This window comes from Rhamphochromis longiceps, linkage group LG9, assembly GCF_057381845.1.
Source record: "Rhamphochromis longiceps isolate RC_006_pf linkage group LG9, R_longiceps_female_GT1.1, whole genome shotgun sequence".
Lineage (NCBI taxonomy): Eukaryota > Metazoa > Chordata > Actinopteri > Cichliformes > Cichlidae > Rhamphochromis > Rhamphochromis longiceps.
The window spans coordinates 11,284,768-11,306,417 of NC_140565.1; the positions used below are offsets into that span (position 1 = coordinate 11,284,768).

The 21,650-nt window shown below is 42.7% G+C and overlaps 2 protein-coding genes across 4 annotated transcripts in view; one reads left to right on the forward strand and one right to left on the reverse strand.

The window, feature by feature from the left end:
* The window catches only part of LOC146661759 (DIS3-like exonuclease 1), a 27,828-nt gene extending 6,606 nt beyond the window's left edge, over positions 1 to 21,222 (forward strand). For 2 of the 3 annotated variants that reach the window (XM_085418254.1, XM_085418255.1), the window contains 13 exons: positions 336 to 414; positions 525 to 698; positions 3,464 to 3,633; positions 4,167 to 4,328; positions 10,329 to 10,576; positions 12,592 to 12,684; positions 12,767 to 13,055; positions 15,488 to 15,723; positions 16,908 to 17,062; positions 17,238 to 17,416; positions 17,507 to 17,652; positions 18,316 to 18,487; positions 20,056 to 21,222. In XM_085418254.1, coding sequence (XP_085274380.1) covers positions 336 to 414; positions 525 to 698; positions 3,464 to 3,633; positions 4,167 to 4,328; positions 10,329 to 10,576; positions 12,592 to 12,684; positions 12,767 to 13,055; positions 15,488 to 15,723; positions 16,908 to 17,062; positions 17,238 to 17,416; positions 17,507 to 17,652; positions 18,316 to 18,487; positions 20,056 to 20,373 — 2,421 coding nt within the window. In that variant the 3' untranslated portion in view covers positions 20,374 to 21,222. The remainder of the gene's footprint in view (positions 1 to 335; positions 415 to 524; positions 699 to 3,463; positions 3,634 to 4,166; positions 4,329 to 10,328; positions 10,577 to 12,591; positions 12,685 to 12,766; positions 13,056 to 15,487; positions 15,724 to 16,907; positions 17,063 to 17,237; positions 17,417 to 17,506; positions 17,653 to 18,315; positions 18,488 to 20,055) is intronic. The other variant, XM_085418256.1, reaches the window with a different exon arrangement.
* The window catches only part of LOC146661737 (uncharacterized), a 275,594-nt gene that overhangs the window by 193,290 nt on the left and 60,654 nt on the right, over positions 1 to 21,650 (reverse strand). The gene's annotated exons all lie outside the window — the stretch shown is intronic.

Consider the following 21,650-nt stretch of genomic DNA (forward strand, 5'->3'; position numbering starts at 1 on the left):
GTCTTCAAGCAACTTAAAGAAGTCCAGACGCTTTTCTTTGCAAGCTCCTTTGACTACGATGACCTGGATGACTGAGAACCTTCACAGACAGTTTTTGGTTGATATTCTATCGCTCTCCATTAAATGAAACTAACATTAAAGAAATAACATGAATAATTGTTCTTTCTTTGTAACTGAGGAAACCTACAAATTCAGCAGTGATAATTATTTCCCCAACTGTACCTGAGCAGGTATGGAGATGTCACAAAGAGAAGGCAGTGGAGTTTTTCACCAGATTGTTTAACACAACCTCAGTGGCAGAAGAGTAAATGTCTTGTTTCATTCCTTTTTACTAGGGTACACTGAATGTTAACAAGCATCGGGCACAGAACGAGGCTTTCGTCAGGCCGAAGAACTTCTCAACCAAGAGCACAGGTGAAAACGCCTTACATTTTCAAAACAGGTGGAACAGACACATTAAACTTATATTTGCTAGACGTTTCTGATCTCTTCTCCCGACTTTGACCCCCCCCTATCCATCTTAGATCTGACTTGGGATGTGCTTGTGTATGGTCGAAAAAATCGAAACAGAGCGGTGCATGGGGACGAAGTTGTGGTGGAGTTGTTGCCCAAGAACGAGTGGAGAGGGAGGGACACAGCCCTGACTGATGGGGATGAAAAAACTGGAGAGGACAATGAGAGTACACCTCTGCCAACAGGTGGGAATGTTTGTACTCCATTCATTCACATTTGATTTATTTTTGTATTTAATGATATTTTGTGTATTATATTTTCTGTCTGATTTGCCTAAAATATGTTCAGGATATCTCACAAATAAGTAATGAAAACAATGAAGCATCTTGATCGAACCACATGAATGGTTCGATCCGTGGCTCCCCGAGTCTGCAAGCCGAGTATCTTTGGGAAAGATACTAACCCCAAGTTGCTCTCCGATGCATCCATTGGAGTATAGTGAGTGTGAATGTTGCTTAGTAAGCACTTAAACGCATAGAAGGAAGTGCTTGTGTGAATGGGGTGATTGGGTGAGAGTAGAAAAGAGCTGTATAAGAATTAGTCCATTCACCATTCTTGTTTATATCACCTGCATGAAGCAACATTATAAGAACATATTTGGGTGAAATAACATTTGGAAGCTATTTTCTGGACAGGCATTCACAATTAAACTTTTTTTAAAGTTGCTACTGATTTTTATTACAGTTCTGGTGTAATTTGGCACAACTGAACCTCTTCTCCATGGTTCCATTCGTCAGGGAATAGCTTCTTGACAGCCACATTTCCAGAGATTCAAATAACGATGAAGTTTCGTCGAACAACTCAAGGGCCAAATGCATCTCTCAGGTTCTGTGTCACGTCTTTGCTGGTTTTTCCTGCTTTTTAATGACATGGCAGATATTGTTCATCTTCTGTAGAATTTTTTTTACGTCTGACACCTTTTCTTTCGTCCAATACAAAAGAAAGTTTTAAGTCTAGGAGACACAAATGGCAGGGAACGCATCCTGAGCTTCCACTAACATACAGTTCCCTTTACCAAACACAACAGAACAGAGACAGACGGGGCCCCGTAAGTTTGCCAGTGTAACCTCGCAAATGACAAAAGAGAGAAAGAAAGAAAAACACTAATTAATTAAGCACACAACTCAGGGCCCAGTATTCAAAAGGCGAGGAACACTCCTGCAACTATACACGTGGACTCGCACAAATAATCAATAATCTTTTCAGCTGTGGCAGACCTAGAACAGGGAGGGATAGTTCAGGTGCAAAAATACTGTTTTAGCTTGTCACACTTTTAATTTGGCTAATGGGAACACCCTGTGTTTTTACATAAAAAATATGCAACACATAAAATACATTTTAATCTAACTGGAGGCAATTGACCATTGTTAACCCTTCTTATTGTTATTATTTTTACACACGAGGTCCTAAGGACAAAAAACTTCCCCCCCCTGCGGGCGGTCAATCCTTCAAGCTCAGGTCCTCTACCAGAGGCCTGGGAGCTTGAGGGTCCTGCGCAGCATCTCTGCTGTTCCCAGGACTGCGCTCTTCTGGACAGAGATCTCAGATGTTGTTCCCGGGATCTGCTGGAACCACTCGCCTAGCTTGGGAGTCACCGCACCGAGTGCTCAGGTTACCACGGGGACCACTGTTACCGTCACCTCCACATCTTCTCAAGCTCTTCTCTGAGCCCTTGGTACTCTAGCTTCTCATGTTCCTTCGTCCTGATGTTCCTGATGATTGCTAAATCTGTCACTACAGCCGTCTTCCTCTGCTTGTTCACCACCACTATGTCCGATTAGCCATCACCATTTTGTCCGTCTGTATCTGGAAGCCCCGAAGCATCTTAGCTCGGTCATTCTCCATCACACTAAGGGGCGTCTCCCGTTTTGACCTCGGGACTTCCAGGCCATACTCGGCACAGATATTCCCTTTATACTATGCCGGCCACTTGGTTATGGCGTTCCATGTATGTCTGCTAGCATCTTGCACCCTGTTGTTATGTGCTGGATTGTCTCAGGGGCATCTTTACGCTTGTATCTGGGGTCTTGACTGACTGGTCTGGTAGACCCCAGCCTCTATGGATCTTGTACTTATGGCTTCATGTGCTGCCATTATTAGTGCCTCTGTGCTCTATTTCAGTCCAGTCCAGCCACTGGTAGGATTTCTGGATGTGAGCTAGTTCTTTTATCTGTTGGTGGTACTGTGCAGGATCCTGTCCTTCCATGATGGTTCCTCTTCTTGCTCCTCTTTCTTGGGTTTCTGGTGCCTGAGGTATTCACTAAGCACACCTGAAGCCCCTACCAGTCAAAAGTGTGGACACGCCTTTTTTTTAGTGGTTTTTCTGTCATGGCCTGGTACTTCTACATAGTAGATTCTCACTGAAGGCATCAAAACTATGAATGAACACATATGTAATTATGTAGTACATATGTATATACCGGCTCCCCCCCAGTGCTGCGTTCTTTCTCCTCTGCTCTTCTCCCTGTACACCAACTGCTGCACCTCCACCCACCAGTCTGTCAAGCTAATCAAGTTTGCAGATGACACCACCGCTATTGGACTCATCTCGGACGGGGACGAGTCTGCCTACAGGAGGGAGGTTGAACGTCTGGTGTCCTGGTGCAGCCACAACAACCTGGTGCTGAATGCCCAGAAGACAGTGGAGATTATTGTGGGCTTCAGGAAGCACACAGCCCCACTCCCCCCCATCATCCTGACTGACACCCCCATCACCTCTGTGGACTCATTCCGCTTCCTGGGTACCACCATCACCCAGGACCTGAAGTGGGAGCCTCCGTCACCTCCGTCATAAAGAAGGCTCAGCAGAGGATGTGCTTCCTGAGGCAGCTGAAGAAATTCAACCTGCCAACACGGACGATGATGCAATTCTACACCGCAATCATCGAGTCCATCCTCACTTACTCCATAAATGTCTCTCTGTACTGATGTCTGACATTTAACCCCACAGGTCGTATTGTAGGGATCCTGCAGAGGAACTGGAGAGACTACGTGGTAACTTTCCCCACTAGGGATGGGATTCAGTCCCAGAGCAGGAATTCCCAGCGGATACTGACCATACCTTGGGACCAGCGTATTCCTAAAATCCGCATCAGTACTCAACAGGCTGAAGCTCTGCAGGTCTGACTTGACTTACATCTATAGGTTGATTTTATTTTCATGATGTACATTATGGCTTAGTCACATGAGTAAAAATAGGACGGCACCTGCCTTGTAACAAAGAAAAAACGCTGCTTTTCCAGTGATTGCAGTGAATATTTTGCATTCAGCGTTCAATTACAAGTAGTTACGGCAACCAACTGGTCGATCAAAGGTTGAGAATACAACACTGTCAACCTCTGGATGAACGCTTTCAAGGTGATTGCCTTGAAAAGCAGGACTCTATCTCCAGACCATCTTATCACCATTTGATTGGTGTTTTGCACCCTTTAAATAAAAGTAACTGACTGAGAGTAGTTGCAGAATTAGTCCCCGTCTTCCAAAGAAGCATTTCAAAGCCAACAATATTGCAAATTCATTGCACATAGCAACACCGATCTTGTTTGCGCTCCAGTCTCTAGTGTTACTATAGCATTATGCTTTTGTCTCATAGTGTGACCAGTGTTTACTAAGTGCTGTCTCATTTCTATCCCTGTCTTCTCATCCTCACCTAGGACCACAGAGTTGTGGTGCGCATTGATTCATGGGAAAGCACGTCATTCTATCCCAACGGCCATAGTGTACGGGTTTTGGGTCGAGCTGGAGAGCTTGAGACTGAGGTCCAGACCATCCTCCTAGAGAACTGCATCCATATTCTTCCTTTCTCAGACGCACAGGTGAGAGCACCTACGTTAGAGATAAATTCAAGTTTTTACATCTCTAAAAGGCAAATTCCACAAGCCTATATAGTATGTTTCACCTTTCGTATTTAGCTGTTGTGAACCCATCAGCAATTATTGTGAATATAAATATTATGATAAAATGTGATTTTTTTTTGATGTCTATAAATTGCAATTAAACAGTTAAATTCAACCATAATTGACGCAAATGGTGGCAAATACCCATCTACACAGTTTGGAAATACTTTGGTGAGTAATTTGCTTCATCCTGTGTGATAAAACTTGCAGGATTCTAGTAAGTTAAGTAATTTCAGAAAATATGTTTTTGTTACTAATTCCCAGCTCTGGTTGTACTTTGGATGTAGGTTTTTGATTGTTAAGGATTAATAAGCTTCAGAATTGTCCAAAAACAGCTGGACATTATTAAAACATTATTACCAAATCACCAAGCAGTGAAAGAACCCTAGCAGCTCCATATACCAAAAGCTTGGGGAAAAAAAGAGTCTGGACTTTTTCTTGAAGATGTTTCACCTCTCATCTGAGAGGTTTCTTCAGTTCTAGGAGAAACTGGTGCAGAGTCCCAGATTTTAAGCCCTATGGGAGTGTCCCCCAGGAGAGATGGACCCCCTAATGATCCTCTACCTAATCACACGAGCCAAGGTGTGAAAATGGGTGTGGGTCACAATCAGCCAAGTATTCGGGTGAACCCACTGTGAATCCTAGCCCCAGCCTATCATGTGATTTCCTGAGGTCAGATGGCCCAGGATGTGAGTGGAAGCGTCTGGGAAGGGATCTCAAAACTGGATTATAGATGGCAGACAGTTGGTGTCGTAAGCCGCTGCCTCTGTTCAAAGATGGTCGCTCACAGTGGACATAGATGCCTCTTTTACTTCTCTTTCAAACTATGTCTTCTGACAGCTGAGTCTTGTCTCATTTTAAGAGCTTCCTTTACATGTGTGTGTTCCCTCTTTTTTCCTTCAGGCTTAGAGGGAACATGTTCTGCCCGGTGGTGTAGGGTCCTGATTACTCAAAGTTTGTGTTCCAGAGGGTGATGGGAGTCAAACAGGAGGTACTGGTCCGTGTGTGTGGGCTTCCAGTAAACTTCATGTTGAGGTTTCCGTTCTCTTTAATGCGCACGGCAAAGTCCAGGAATGGCATACTGTTATCCTTTGTGTCTTCCCTGGTGAACTTTGTTTTTATCCACAGCGTTGATGTAAACAGTGAAGGATTCTACTTCCTGGGTTTTGATTTTGACCCATGTGTCATCAACATATCTGTACCAGTGGTTAGGTACTGTCCCTTTAAAAGAGCCAACAGCCTTTCTTTCCACCAGTTACTCCTAGACCTGAAGAAGCTTCTGACAGGTGAAACGTCTTCAAGGAACTTATAGAAGTTTGGACGCTTTTCTTTCCAAGCTCCTTAGACTACGATGACCTGGATGACTGAGAACCTTCACAGACTTATATGACCAAAAGGTTTGCAAGTTGACAGCTCGGTCCATAATAACCCTTAATGTGGTCACCCTACTGTCAGCTTACTTGGCTAAGCTCTTTCAGGACATTGGCCACCTGCTTGATAAGGGCACCTGTATGCATTTTCCCCTTCTCAACCTCATACCAGTGATACTGAGTGGGGTGAGGGAGGAGTAGCTGTCTCTCATTTTTATAGATCCCATACTGGCCCATCAGGCCATTGATGGCAGAACTAGCTTTTCTGTTCCACTACTGGCCATGACCATTGCCTTTGAACATTGACTTGGCGTGATTTTTTTCTTCCACATCCCAAATGGTCAGCACTCTGGGCGTGGCACACGAGTGGCTGATTTAAAATGAAGCAGGTCTCTCTCTGAGAGTCATTGTGAACATTCAGAATGCTAGATCACTTTCTACATGCTCATTTTATGAAGTATTTGAGAGATTCCTTATCTATACTCTGTTTAGGGATGGGTATCGTTTAGGTTTTATCCGATACCGGTACTTTTGAAACTGTGCGGGTGCTTAAATGGTGCTCTAACCGTTGCTTCCTTCTCTCACCCCAACCGGTCGCAGCAGATGGCCCCGCCCCTCCCTGAGCCTGGTTCTGCTGGAGGTTTCTTCCTGTTAAACAGGAGTTTTTCCTTCCCACTGTTGCCAAAGTGCTGCTCATAGGGGGTCATATGATTGTTGGGTTTTTCTCTGTATCTATGAAGCGCCTTGAGGCGACTTTTGTTGTGATTTGGTGCTATATAAATAAAATTGAATTGAATTGAATTGCTTAAAGAATGGAGAACACAAACTTTGTCCAAAAACCTCTTATGTTTTTATTTTTAGCAGTCTCTTTTTTCTGCAAAATGATAACCAAGTTAGCCTTTTCTTTTGATACAACATACCTACTTTGTTTGGAACCGGTGAATAATGGAAAACATGTTTAGCTGTTTGTTTTTTTTGTAAAAAGATAACGGTGTTAGCTTTTTCTGCAGCTACAGGGCATGTATGGTATCACTCTATCAAACAAGAAGACAGTCGCATGTAACTACGACGGTGTTTGCTAGTTCACCTTACATGCATTAATGTAATAACGTGGTTAGCCTACTCAACGTAAATTACACACGAACAACATTAAGCTCCTCACGCAGAGAAGAACGGTTGCTGCTGCATCATCATCCGTCTGCTACACTGGCAGGGCTAGGGGCCAGGACTCTCCTCTTCGGGTTTTTGGGGGATGTTGCTAACTCCAGGTCCAATAACAGGCAACCCACCCGCAGCAGATGTGCTCGGTGTGAAGTCTCGCAGCAAGCTATCAAATACGGCGCATTTCTCTGCTTTTAAAAAAACGCTATAGCGTTGCCAGGTGTTTCATTGGATTCGAGGTGTTACTTCCTTTGCACAGTATCACAGTATCACCTTAAAGCACTTGTTGCTGCTGAGTTTGCATATTTTGCTGTGAAGTACAGCCAGACTTTTGACCGCTTTGCCTTGGACATTTAATCTGTAGCTCTGCTCTCAAAGAACATACGTACCTGGACCCGCCTACTATCCTCGGAAACGTAAAATGATTGGCTAGAATCCAAAGTGTATGACATCTCAAGAAAAAAAAAAGCCACCCGTATCCGGTATACCCGCACCCAATGTTCCCTCTAATTTTTCATGTGTCTGAGCGAACACAGAAACTCCCTGAGCGATCCCTTGGACCACTGTGAGCAACAGCAGACGTGTGCACTGTGGTGACGCCAGCATTGAATCCATGCAAGTTACATGGTTTATTAAAATAATAAAATTACAGCATTTACATTTATGTTAGACTACTTTTAATTAACTATTTTAGCCCACTTACAATGAAAATTTAAAAAAACAAAACAAAAAAATCTTGTTCATGACCTGTGTAGCATGTTAACACTATTGGAAGTAAAAATAACTTGAACTCCAATTTTGAAAACACAAGTTTCTTTTGTTTTTTTTTTCATAAAGCTCTGACTTGTATTATGAGTCTGTGGTCTGGGAGAGAGTCTGTAACTCTGTCTGCAAAATACAGTAAATAATGACCAATGTTGGGTAATTAATTATATAGTTACTTCTTCAAAAAAGTAACTGAGTTATGCAAACAAAGTTTTTTGCAGCTGTTTACCTAAAAATGCAGCCAAGGCGTTTTTTTAAATAAACATTTTAAATTATTTAGAGAACAATCATCAAATTGCATCAAATCTGATGCCACACAAATTATTTGTGCCACTCCAAAAATAATTTCTGTCAACTATGAGATGAAGGAGAACAACAGCCTGATACCTGCAGGCCTGACAGCAGCAGATGTGTCACTGCTGTAACACCTGTAACACTCAGCAGTCGCCTCATTGTTCTGACACACACTAAACGTCGCCACGCCGCTTTGCTCGCTAAAACACCGGTGTCGGCACATAAGGACGCTGTCAGAGCCTGTCAACGACATTGATTAGCTGCGTATATACGAATGTGAATCGCATTACTGGCTGGATCCCATACGGGAGCAGCCAGTCACTGACTAACACTGCAAAACAGACTTGTTAAAGTATTGATTTTAATTTCAATTCAGGTTAGATTTTTTTTTTTTGTGCGCAACGCAGATTTTCTGTGCGCAGAGACCGTGCCAGCAGTGCGCAATTGTGCACACACACAGCTTCGAGGGAACATTGCCGGTACCCATTCCTAACTCTGTTCCACATGTGTTATGTTTCCTTCAGGATTAGCTAAATAAGAGAGGATTATTTTCCATTTATTAAACTGCATTTAGCTACTCTTTCGTATCACATTTACTTTGGGAATGCACCAATTGGTCCACATCCTGTTTATGCAGGGCCCACTTTTAAACGGTAAATTGCTGAAAATGTAGCCATATATAGCGCTTTTCTGTGTCTTGCACTCCTTTGCATAGATTGAAGCATCTGTGTGTTCCTGTTTTGTTGAGTGTATCTGTCTGTGTGGCTGTTGAAGGCTACTGAGAGTGTGACCTTCACAGTTCACCAGAGGACCATCTATTACATTTGTTAGGTTATGCGTTTTTGATATTATTGCATCCTCACTGGCACACTCAGTCCTTAGTGTGGGCTTACCCTGCTCCATACCTTGTTAAGGATAAAGAACTTACAACCTGGAAGTAGATTATATCTCCCATAGTGAGATACAGAGAATGGTTGCTTACCAGGGTAACTCTGGTTTTCTGAAACCCAGGTGATGTTTGGTTTTCACCTCCAAACAATCGCAGTCAGAGATCAGGTGAAAGAGGAAAGAGCAGAGAGCGTCAAAATAAAAGGGAAATTATGGGAGCAAACACCAGAGTTTAACAATTGTTCATCACTAAATACAGTACAGATATTTTAATAAGGAGAGGTTATTTGAAAGAATGAAATTGATTTACTGATGAACAGAATTTAAACAGGTGATTTGCCGTTAGACTCAGATGGCCTATCTCAGCGGAACAGAACCCCGTCTGTGAAAAGGATTAGAGCAGGAGCCCCGAGAGCCTGGAAGCTGGTGGTGGAATGGTTGAATGGAGCATGAGTGATGAGATGAGGCGTGTACAAGGAAGAATAACCGAGGACACAGCATGAATGCTGATTGGCCTGGAGAAGGTGATTGGACTAGACCACTTCAGGAACGCCTTTAGCCACACCTCACCAGGTGTAGACAATCGGCAGTTAAACCTAGGCAACACCTGAAGACAACTGCATTTCCACTGTAAGGAGTGTAAGGGTTGCAATGGGCTGTAACAAAGGACAAGCACAGATGAGTCCACTATCATAGACTGGAACATCATTCATAACTTTTTATGTTATAAAGGGGGTGGCAGTAGAGCTTCTGTGATTGGTCACATCAGAGAGTGCTTGGTTATCAGAGAGTTACCATAGTAACCAAAGGTTTTAAAGATTGCAATATAGCTATTGTTGTCCAGAGGGGCCGATGGTGCGATATGGCAGCCTCGCTTCTGTCAGTCTGCCCCAGGGCAGCTGTGGCTACAACTGTAGCTGCCTCCACCAGTGTGTGAATGTGAGAGTGAATGAATAGTGGCATTGTAAAGCGCTTTGGGTGCCTTGGAAAGCGCTATATAAATCCAATCCATTATTATTATTATTATTATTATCAAATCAACAAAATATTAAAGAATCATTAAATATGTGGAATAGTTCATTCTTTCCTTTTTTCATCAGTGGTTTACACACTGGCTTGCAGGCAAAATGTCACTGGTTCGATTGCAACCGGAGATACAAATCAGGGTTGTGCCTGGAAGGGCATCTGGTATAAAACTCTGCCGTATCAAAAGATGCTGAGCTATCAGGTGTGGTGACCCCTTGTGACAAGGGAGCAACTGAAAGTGAAACACTGTTTTGCTTTGTCTTTGTGTAAAGTGTCCTTGAGTGTTTTGAAAGGCGCTTAATAAAATGTATTATTATTATTATTATTATTAATGTTTTGTATAGAATCATAACAAAATGTGAAAAGTTCAAAAGACTATGCGGCTGTTTAGCTGTGCCTGTCCGTCTGCCATCAGCTGAGAGAGATGCCGGTCAACTCTCTGGAGAAGCCGTGGACGGTAGACCCCTCTGAGGTGGCAGAGCGGCGGGATCTTAGGGACAGTCGCCTGGTGTTCAGCATCGATCCACGCGGCTGTGAAGATGTAGACGACACGCTGTCTGTACACAAGCTCCCCAACAGAAGGCTGGAGCTGGGAGTTCACATTGCTGATGTCACTCACTTTGTCAAAGAGGGTTCGCTCACAGACTTGGAGGCACGTTCAAGGTGAGGAACTGGTTGGAGTGGTTGGGTAGAGTAGGTGGGATATAAAAGGATAAAAGAAAATTACAGCATCTTGCATAAGTGTTCAGAGGAACTTTCAGAAGTACAAAGAGGCAAGAAAGTTGTTGCCTGAATTAATGTTGCATCAGCAGCATGCCTTGTAGCGCAATTATAAATAACACAGAGGGCCACCTTAAATAAGGCTCGTGTCTGATGTGAAGCATTAAGCCTTAAATGTCTATCATTTAATCACATGTAGAAGGACTTCACAGGGTCCATGATGGCTTTGAAAGTATCACTGGCACCAGGAATTGAACCAATGGTCAGCACATTGTTGGTTCAATCCCTGATGCCTTCGGGCTTCATGTTAAAGTCACCTTGCACAAAATACTTAACCCCCAAATTTCCCTGGATGCATCCGTTAGTGTGAGTGTGCATGTGAGAGAAAATGCTTAAAGGTATAGACTAACGCGCTGTATGAATATGTGTGCGAATGGACGAATGCTGGTCGTGCTAAAAGGTGGTTGGGGTTCTCACAGTAGAGAACTGCTACACACAGAACACAGTGGTCCATGTTGTTACGAAGAACTTGTGCTCATTTTGAGTACGATGCCATTAACAGGACAGGGGAATGTTTCCGCTGTGGGAAAGCCTGAGTGGTTTTCACTGTGGCCTTCATAAACATATATTACTACGGGACATGGCAGCCATACTTGTACACAACATTCAACCAGAAGGTCATGCAGCAAAAAAAGGAAAAATGAGTCCGCTTCCAACTAAATTAGTTTTATTCTACTGAGTGGTAGAAGTAAAGAACAGTGTGTCACACATCATTTGTTTTCAGATCCCCTTTGTACAGTTACGGGTGTCAGGAAAACACCGGAGGTCACATGATGGCATGTGACCTTGAGTACCTGATGTTAATGGTTTGTCTATAATTGGCTTTCAGTGCATCTTATTAATAAAGAGGATGATGATACAAGACAGTTGAACCACAGTAATAGAACAAGAAGATATTCATCTGTGTTTATGTCCAGATATATGCACATGTTCTGATTTATTTATTTTGTGCTGTATTGTACAAATGAATAAAACTGAGTTTAAAATATCTGCAGTAAATGAAGTGAAGGTCGGGGCTGCAAAAGTAATGCTTGCACTTGATCTCCACAAATTTTCCTTCCTGGGAACATGCAGCGATGACACCATGTGACAGGGAAGCAGCCCAAAAAAATTTGTGTCACAGCTGAACGGCCGACAAATCTGCAGCAAATGCATTCTGCTGTCATCTCGGTGTAATCTCGCTATAATCCAAAATCTCTACGGAATTCTTTCAGCACCTTGTTGAGTCTTGGAAGTGAAGAAAGGAGTGTTCAGAAGGCAGAAGTGTCTAACCCAGTGCTAATAAAATGTATCTGATAAAGTGTAGTCTGCAGATAAATTAGTAAGAAGGTCCATGAAGTGCATGTCGTTTTTTAAAGGCAGCAGCAGCAGCAGCAGCAGCATGTACAGAAGATGATTGAGAGCCGAGTGAGGAGAGAAACTCCGTGTAGACTGTTAACAACGTGCACTTATAAAATAATACTGAAATCTTACTATATATTTTTTATGTTGTGATTTTTAATGTAGTTTTGGTCCTCTGCTTTCTCTCTGACTTACTCTAAAATTCCATTTTACATTTCATAGCTGTCCACAAAGCAGCGTGCAGATCACCCACCTGTCCAGCTCGCCTCCACACTTTAAAGAAGTAAATTAAAATCTCATGATTGTGGTTTGAAGCCTTAAATTCTATTTCAGAAAATGGGGAATATTTATTAAATCATAAGAAAAACATTTTGCTTATTTATTTCATCCTTCCTGACTTATTAATAAACAGAAGGATGAAAATGACAAAGGTGGAACAAACTCTGAATATTTAGTACTTATTTTCAAATTATGTCTCACTTTTGATTAGAAAGAAGATGATAAAGCTGCTGCTTTGATCTCATTGCCTTTTTATATTTATTATGTCACTTCTTAAGGGCTACAACCTACTACCTGGCAGACCGCAGGTACGACATGCTGCCTGCTATTCTCAGCGCAGACCTTTGCTCACTGCTGGGAGGTGCTGACAGGTTAGTAGACTTCCCATCACACGTTTCATTTTCATATGCTTAAAATGCATGCTAGTTGTGTAACTGACACTTTCAAATTCAGGTATGCAATGAGCGTGCTTTGGGAGCTTGACGCAGAATCCCTTGAAGTCCAAGAGGTCTGGTATGGTCGTACACTCATCCGCTCCTCCTATCAGCTCCACTACGAGCTGGCTCAGGCGCTCCTCAACGGAGAACAGGTTGAGGTAGCGGAACTGGCCAACCTGGGTCCTCAGGAAAAGGGTTCTAAGCTAGCTCAACTCACTGAGGCACTTGAGATGCTCACACATGTAGCCAGACATCTTCGGGCAAAGAGGGACAGAGGAGGAGCGCTGGAGCTGGAAGGAGTGGAGGTATGATTGGTTTCTTGTATCTTCATAGAGTATTTTGTGTGTTTTGGTAATGTGTGTACTTAACAGTAAGACTATATAAATAAAGACTGCAAACATTTAAGGTTCATGTTCTTAATTGAAAGCGTAAGCATGTTATAGCTGAGTGTCTAACCCTAACACATCGTCACTACTGACGTCTAACATACGACACAAAATGATTCAATGAATCTGAAGTGAATCAAACAAAGTAAACCGTGCACATAGCTTCAGTGGAGAGAAATCCATTCTGCACATTAAAAACTGGAACCACTATCTTTCTCGCACATTTCAGCTGCAGAAGATTCTCCCTTCTAAGCTTCTGTCTAAGTGAAAGTTTGACTTAACCTCTGTGTTTGGTCATTTTGTCAGATGACATCATGGTTAGAAAATTCAGTATCAGTCACCCCGAAACACTTCATACAGCCGAGGGGAGGAAATCAGGTCAAAAGACACCTGTGGAAAAGGGCCAGGGATTAATGATAACTAATGATTAAATGGAGATTGGTCTATAAACATGTAGTCAGTGATAATGATGACAAAGAGGTGATGATGATGTTCGGCGTCATCATGAGAATCCCCCAGCTGCCACGGTCTATTGCAGCATAACTAAGGGAGGATTCAGGGTCACCTGGTCCAGCCCTAACTATATGCTTTAGCAAAAAGGAAAGTTTGAAGCCTAATCTTAAAAGTAGAGATAGTGTCTGTCTCCTGAATCCAAACTGGAAGCTGGTTCCACAGAAGAGGGGCCTGAAAACTGAAGGCTCTGCCTCCCATTCTACTTTTAAATACTCTAGGAACAACAAGTAGGCCTGCAGAGCGAGAGCGAAGTGCTCTAATAGGGTGATATGGTACTACAAGGTCATTAAGATAAGATGGGGCCTGATTATTTAAGACCTTGTATGTGAGGAGCAGGATTTTGAATTCTGGATTTAACAGGAAGCCAATGAAGGGAATCTGCTCTCTCTTTCTAGTCCCTGTCAGGACTCTTGCTGCAGCATTTTGGATCAGCTGAAGGCTTTTCAGCGAGTTTTTTGGACATCCTGATAATAATGAATTACAGTCGTCCAGCCTGGAAGTAATAAATGCATGAACTAGTTTTTCAGCGTCACTCTGAGACAGGATATTTCTAACTTTAGAGATGTTGCACAAATGGAAGAACGCAGTCTTACATATTTGTTTAATATGTGCATTGAAGGACATGTCCTGGTCAAACATGACTCCAAGGTTCCTCACAGCGTTACTGGAGGCCAAGGTAATGCCATCCAGAGTAAGAATCTGCTTAGATACCATATTTCTAACATGTTCAGGACTCAGTACAATAACTGAATGAATTTAGACGCAGGAGTCTTCCAGGTCTTTATGTTTAGTTTGGTTTTTTGCTGTGTTATTTACAGAATTACAGATGGATACCATATATTTCTTTTCATCGATAATAAATTATAGTACGGTCTAATAGAGACGTTATTTTTAAAATCAGGCGTCTAAGCAGAACACGTTCCTCAGCAGAAAACATTTTATCAGAAAGTCATTTCAGTGAGAATATTGGAATAAAGAAACCAAGCACTCCACTGTGAAACCACTGACAGTTTTCACATTAGATCACAGCCATTTATCTACAGCGGCTGGTCGGCCATCTGTTAAAACCTCATATGGACAATTCCTGTTGTTCTATAAGATGCTCTCTAATAGGATGTCTTGGATTTATTTATTATTCAGTTATTGCATTCCTGTTATGGCTGTACGCACACAGAATATTGATATGAAGTAAAAATGATTCTCTCGGGTTGCTTCTGGGATAGTGGAAAAACCAATATATTTCTAAAAGTGTGTTTAATGATTGAGCTGCCACCCAAAAATCAAGTTCTTATCTTGACAAAGCTGGATTATTGACCGCTGGTGAAACATCTGTTGTCCTGAAGGATAAGGACAACAGATGTTTCATCTTGATCTATTATATAAAACGGCCAAAACTGTGTTCAAATCCAAACTTTCTGGCTTCTTTTGGTTCCTGCTGAAGTGCTTTGGGTCCCCTCAGTTCATCCTTAGTCTGAGAAAAGTTTTGTTCTCTCTTTAAGGCACATTTCCTTTGAGCTAACTTAAACTCTGATTGGCTGTCCACTATAAACAAAAAGCATGAACAGCAGATCGGTGGAGTTTCTGTGCCCATGAGCAGAGCTGTGTGCCTGTTAGGGATATGTGTTCTTACTGGTATGATAGAGAGCTGAACGTAGGAAAGACAGTAGACTGTTTTCAGGTTGAGATTCATTCACATTTGGTTCTCCGTGCAGCATTTGTTCCGGTGGAATGGTGCATGTTCAACTGAGTTAAAGTAAACTGTAGTAAAATGTGGCCCACTGATGCATTTTCATATTCTTTTTCATTGAAGTCACGTTAGAAGCATTTTCCCTTTTCAGGTGGGTGCCCAGCTGGATGAGGAGAGGAACATTACGGCCCTGGTCCCTCGTCAGCCCCTGGAGGTCCATGAGACCGTGGCAGAGTGCATGATTTACGCCAACCACTGGGTGGCCCGCAAGATCCAGGAAGCTTTCCCCAACCAGGCCCTTCTAAGGTGTCACCCACCACCACAACAGGAGCTATTCAACCAGCTGGTGGACACTGCAAAGGCCAAAGGTTTCACCATTGACACCAGGTAATGTTTTTGACTGTTCAGTATAGAAACTGAGGAAATGCATATTGTAGTCCAACGCACATCATGTTCAGACACACAAGTGTGTGAACCTGAAATGTTTGATAACACGGGGACACACTCAGGTGTCACATGAGCAGTCAGACAAGAAGAAGACATGTTCCTTCAGCTCAGGTTGAGGTTGAAGCCAAATATGCTTCCAAACCAAAGACTAGAACATATGATGAAGCATATCTTGCCTTTGGCTTCAGCTTCACAACAGCTGTCGTGGCAAGGTCGGTCTCCCCGACAGAATTAGTTTCCCCTGCGTCGGGAGCACACGCTGGGCTGTCCAAATCACGGACAAACAGGATCCCACATTCTTGATTTTCAGTTCACAAACACTTCTTATAACGACTAACTACTCCTGAAACTTTGGAGGTTTTAGCTCTTTACACAGTAAAGTTACAGGATAAATATAATTATCAGGCAAAATGTCCTTCGTTTGTTAAAATAATCCCGTCTGATACCACGAGAGGACAATAAATATTTCATTTTCTGTTGTAACCCTTAAACTGAATGGTAATGTAACGACACTCAGGTTTCACTTTTTTACAAAACTAAAACATCACTACTTCCACGTCTGACTGTTTGTAATGGAGGCGGCGTAACCTGGATCCACACTCCGTGCCCAGCGAACGCTCGCCACGCAGGGGGAACACATGCTGTCGGCGATGCCGACCTCGGCACAACGCTGATCCTGCCGCAGTTTGTTCCCCGGTTCAAATCCCGGACAAACAGGATCCCACAGCTGTTTATGCTTTTAAACCCGTTTTGCACAGAGAGCAGTGTTGAATATTCTCACACGGGAACAAAACAAACAACTCAAATAATTAAAGATGGTTTGTTTTTCTGTTTTTTAAAAGAGGCAGTGATTTATTTAATTACAACCTGTAATCTATTACAGTTAACTTTTATTTGTTTAACTGTTTACAAAAGGTCTGAGGATCTGAGGCGTGGAATGAACTGCAATGGAGTTTGAAAACAAAATATGAATGTGCGGTTGGAGGATTGTGGGGGGGGGGGGGTTAAACCAACAGCAGAACCGGTCCCAGGACAAGAGACATGGTGATGCAAGTAGCTTTGTGTCACTGACTGCTGAGATGAGAGGCCTCACTCATCCCTGGTTTCTGGCTCTGTTCCTTCAGGTCCAACAAGGCTTTAGCTGCCTCACTGGACCGAGCTGTGGACCCACAGGACCCCTTGGTGAACAGGTTGTTCAGAATGATGGCCACCACTGCTATGTCACAGGCTCTGTACTTCTCCACTGGTGCTCATCCTCAAGACCAATACTACCATTATGGTACGATACCGCTGCACAGCTTTTATTGGCTGCACTAGAGTTTCAGTGTGACTGTGGGTCAGTCCATCCATCACACGTCTGCACACACTTGTCCAACGTCTGTTGCTTGTGAAGAATTATTCGACTGAGAACTAGAAAGAAGGCTAACGTGCTGATATTTGCTTCGTTGTCGTAGGTCTGGCTCTGGATCGCTACACACACTTTACCTCACCCATCCGTCGGTACGCAGACATTGTCGTGCACCGCCTTCTTACCGCAGCCCTGCACATGCAGAGGGGCGTTGTATCTGGTAAAGCACCAGCCAGTAACAAAGAAGTGGAGGAAATGGCTCACCATGTCAACAGCAAGAACAGGGTCAGGGGTGTTTTATTGTTTGTGTTTTTCAATGATTCACCTCTTACTCTATTAACAGAAGCTGTGCTGACGTCTGTGTTTCATTTGCAGGCAGCACAGGCAGCCCAAATGCGATCCACAGCACTGTTTCAGTGTCTGTTTTTCAGAGAACGAGACCCTCAGACAGACCCGTGCTGTGTGGCTGACGCTGTTGTCTACTCCATTCGAGACAACGGTGTCTTGGTGTTTATCCCAGAGTAAGAACCTTCAGTCCTGTGTTTTGTTCTGCAGTCTTCTTCTTTTCCTTTGTTTAATGGAGCTGTACAGCAGCTCACAGACGGCCAACCACTCGTGTATTTTTAATAGACGAATTCAAAGTTTATGACAATGAATGAATTTGTTGGAAGATGTAATTGCACGCTAATCAATGTATATTTAACAGTATACACGCTAGTTTTATTTTCTCTTAAAAAACCTCAAAATGAGTTTTAAATTGTATAAATTTACTAAACTAATTCCTTAAACATTTATTGTGAGCAGGGAAAATCGGCTAAAACCCCGAATCTTTTCTCTACCAGGCTTTAAATAAGTTAATTGCATTGCTGAAGTTGAGTCTGTGGGGAGGGACGGTGCTTTGGAGCCAGCCTTGTGTTTGTGGCACTTCTACGTTAGCTTAGCTAACCTCTGGAGGTTGCTGCTTGTTTATTGCAAGGAAAGTGTAATTTAATAACATCAGTGTTCTCCATGCTTGTGGTGTTACAGGGATATGCAATATTAACAGTTTATTAAAATGTAACCTGTGGTCATTTTGAGAAGGCTGTAGAATCCATGTAATGATTAAAATCACAGGGCGCAAAGCAGGTTGAGTAATATCACTGAGTAAGTAAGGCTGCCTCTGACCACAGCCATGTTGTTCACAGGTATGGTGTGAGGGGGCCTGTGTATCTGAAGAACAAAGAGGGCCTGGTGGTGGTAGCGGGACAGGACGGCAGCTGTGATTGGCAGGGTGGCACTGTGCGAAAATACCCGGACCGCATTACCACCACCTCCAGCTGTGGCACCTCCACCTTCAAACTGTTTGACCACATCACCGTAAGTCACAGAAAACGCTAATCAATCATTTTAGAAGGTTTCCAGCAATGCAGCGCCTAAAGGCGACGATTCCAAATATATATGCATGAGTGTATATGAATCACAGGTTCATACGACTACTGGATCTTTTGTGGTCCAACATTAAGAGACGTTTTATGATCTTGTTGTGATAAAGTGTTGTGTGGTTGCTGCTTTGTTAGCTAATCTCAAGGTAACAAAACGTCAGTAAGATGAATGAGACGAAAATGATTCCTGAAAATAAATCATTTAAAGTTATTCAGTTTATTGTTTTTAAATATTATATGAAAACAAAAACATAAGTGTGGGGGGGGGGAGGCTCTCCTCCAAGACAAGAAATGTAATGCTTCCAGTTTGTGGCGTTTCTACACAAACCTTTTTGTAAAGGGAGATAAAAAATGACAGTGGGCGGTAATTGTTTTCACATAAACGCCTTTAAACGCTGCACGGTCGCACTCTCTCTCTCGCACTCGATAAATGATCCATTGTTGCTCTGCACACGTTTGTTACCACAAACGTCGCATGCACTTATGTCATTGTCATGAGACACTCTTGCAAACAAACTCACGGTTTAGTAACACAGTAGAGCAGCGTGTTTACGGGACAGTAACAGTAATCTAATTACCTTTTTTGCAACAGTAATCCCTTACTTTACTCGTTACTTGAAAAAAGTAATCTAATTATGCGTTGCTGCCCATCACTGGCGTCAAGTTATATTAAGTTCAGGCATGTTACACACGATGATTGTGAGGAATAAGTGCATGTGATTTAAGCAAAAAGAGCAGGAAACATTACCCTAAGGTTAGCTAACAAAAAGAAACTGAAGTAACGGTGTGTTATTCTCACATCTTTGGCTTTAAGACATGAAAAAGTGACAGAGTACTGCTGCTTCCACTGTTATCAACATCTTTTCTTTCTTTCATGGACTTATCCTGGGGTCATAAATGTCAAAGGGCAAAGGCAATGCTAACAACATAGCTTACTGATGGATGATGATGGATGACACATGTGGCCAAAACAAGATAGAAAGAAACATTAGCCCAAACACAAGTTGTCCACCACAGCATTGACTGCTGTCAAGCTATGATCATATCAAACAAAGAGATGATGATGATATTCAACAAACAAATCAACAAAACAACAACCTCACTGTGACACTTGACCGAGGTCACAGTGTTAATGAATGTTTTTCTCCCCCTCTGCTCCAGTCTCCACGTCGTGTGAATGTTAGAAAGCACAGTAAAGAAAGTTCGTGTACGGATGGATGAACGTTTGTTACATTGGATACGTGTGTGTAACATACGTATCCAATTTATCCTATTTATGAACAAAATTGTGGCACAGTCGGAAACTTCTCCACTCTACACCACTGTCTACTTAGCTGTGACGCTGCGCACAGTGCTGAGAGGACTGCTGTTATATATTACGTCACAAACCTTAAGTGGGCCTGTCTTTGCATAGCATTCCATTAGACTATTTTCAGTAGGTGCCATTACTGTGTAGTGATCGAACTGAGGAATACTGTGACTTACGTTCTCTGCTCTCTTCAGGTTCGTATTTCTGTCCACTCTTCAACTTGCCACGCTGACCGTCTAAACCTCGAGGTCATCAGCAACAAGCCTCACCACAGTGCCAAGTCCCAGCAGCCCAGCCCTCAGGGCCGCAGTCAGCTGGTCAAAGAGGTGGTGCGTCAGAATGAAGAGGCGCTGGCTCAGGAGAAGACAGCCCGGCGCCCCAAACTCTCCAAAGAGGAAAGAGAGTTTCGTCAGAGCAAAACTCCCAGTCTGTACTCTATTCTGGAAGAAATCAGAGAGTTGGCTCTGATGGATCTGGAAAGGGCTTCACGCCTCCCGGCAACAACAGCATAGAAACGCTGTAGCCCAGCTTTACCTCCAAGCAGACACTTGTGAGAACTGCACGCTGTGCGCTAACAGAACGGTGATCATTGAAGATCACTCGTGCTGAGTCATCCAGGTCATTCTTGTAGCTCCAGATTGTGTGTGGACAAACCACACGAGTGTGTGAAGTCACAGGAAAGCAAACACAATATTAAGTAAAAACATGTCCCGCCATCTTTTTAGAAACCAGAGTCAAACCGAATCAGTGGATACGTTTTGTAAAAGTTAGTTTTTAAAATCACATCAAGTTAAACTTAGTTGTAAGGAGGATAGGGAACGTGTTAATGCCAGTGAAGTGTCAGCAGTTACTTTGACAAGACCTAGTACTCACTGCAAATGTGGTTCAATCCTGCAGGAAACTAGTCAACTGCAGCAGGTTAAAGAAGTCTGGTAACAAAAGGCTTTTCTCTCAGCACCAGTGATCTCAATATCTCACTGGTGGGATCAATGTCTTGTGTAAATTAAATGTCTTGTGTTATAGAACCATTTTTGGTGAGTTCACACATATTGTACTACCTGTGACCACTTCATACAAAACCCAGCACGAGTATTGTTCTGGAGATGATAAAACGTCCACTCGTCCATTTTCTTCTGCACGTCCTGGAATCTGTCCCAGCTGTCATAGGGTGAGAGGCAGGATACGCCCTGGACAGGTCACCGGACTGATAAAACTTCATGTCACTCATTAGCAGACTTTAAAATAAACCCGTAGAGTAATGAAATACACCTGAGGTTGGTTGTGTTGGAAGTGATGTATAAAACTAGGATGTATTTATCTTATAGTTTGTATATCAAGAGCCTGTATAGAAGACACCAACACCAAGGACATTTTTATTGTTTGAACTGGTAAATAATCAGAAGCGTTTTTTGGTTTGTGGATTTTAAGATCGTTTTCTAGAACTACCAACAGAAATATGAACTGTACATAACTATTTCAATATGTGTGCAGTGGCCTGTAATTAAAAATGGTGTTTTCATTAGCGCAGATGGAGCCACTTCATCGTGTTGCGTTTCATGTCCCTGCAGTAGCTTAAGAAAGAACTGTTCATAATTGAACGAGCACTTAATGCTTGGAAGAGGGTGATGGTCAGTTGACAGCTCACATACTACACACACACAGAGGCCTTTTATAGAAACATGTTTGCAACCAAAATTCTGCCAATAGTGAAACTGGAGAAAGAAGATGCATCAGAGCAGGAACTGTGGATCAGTTCAAATATTTTTCTGTAACAGATACCAACACATGG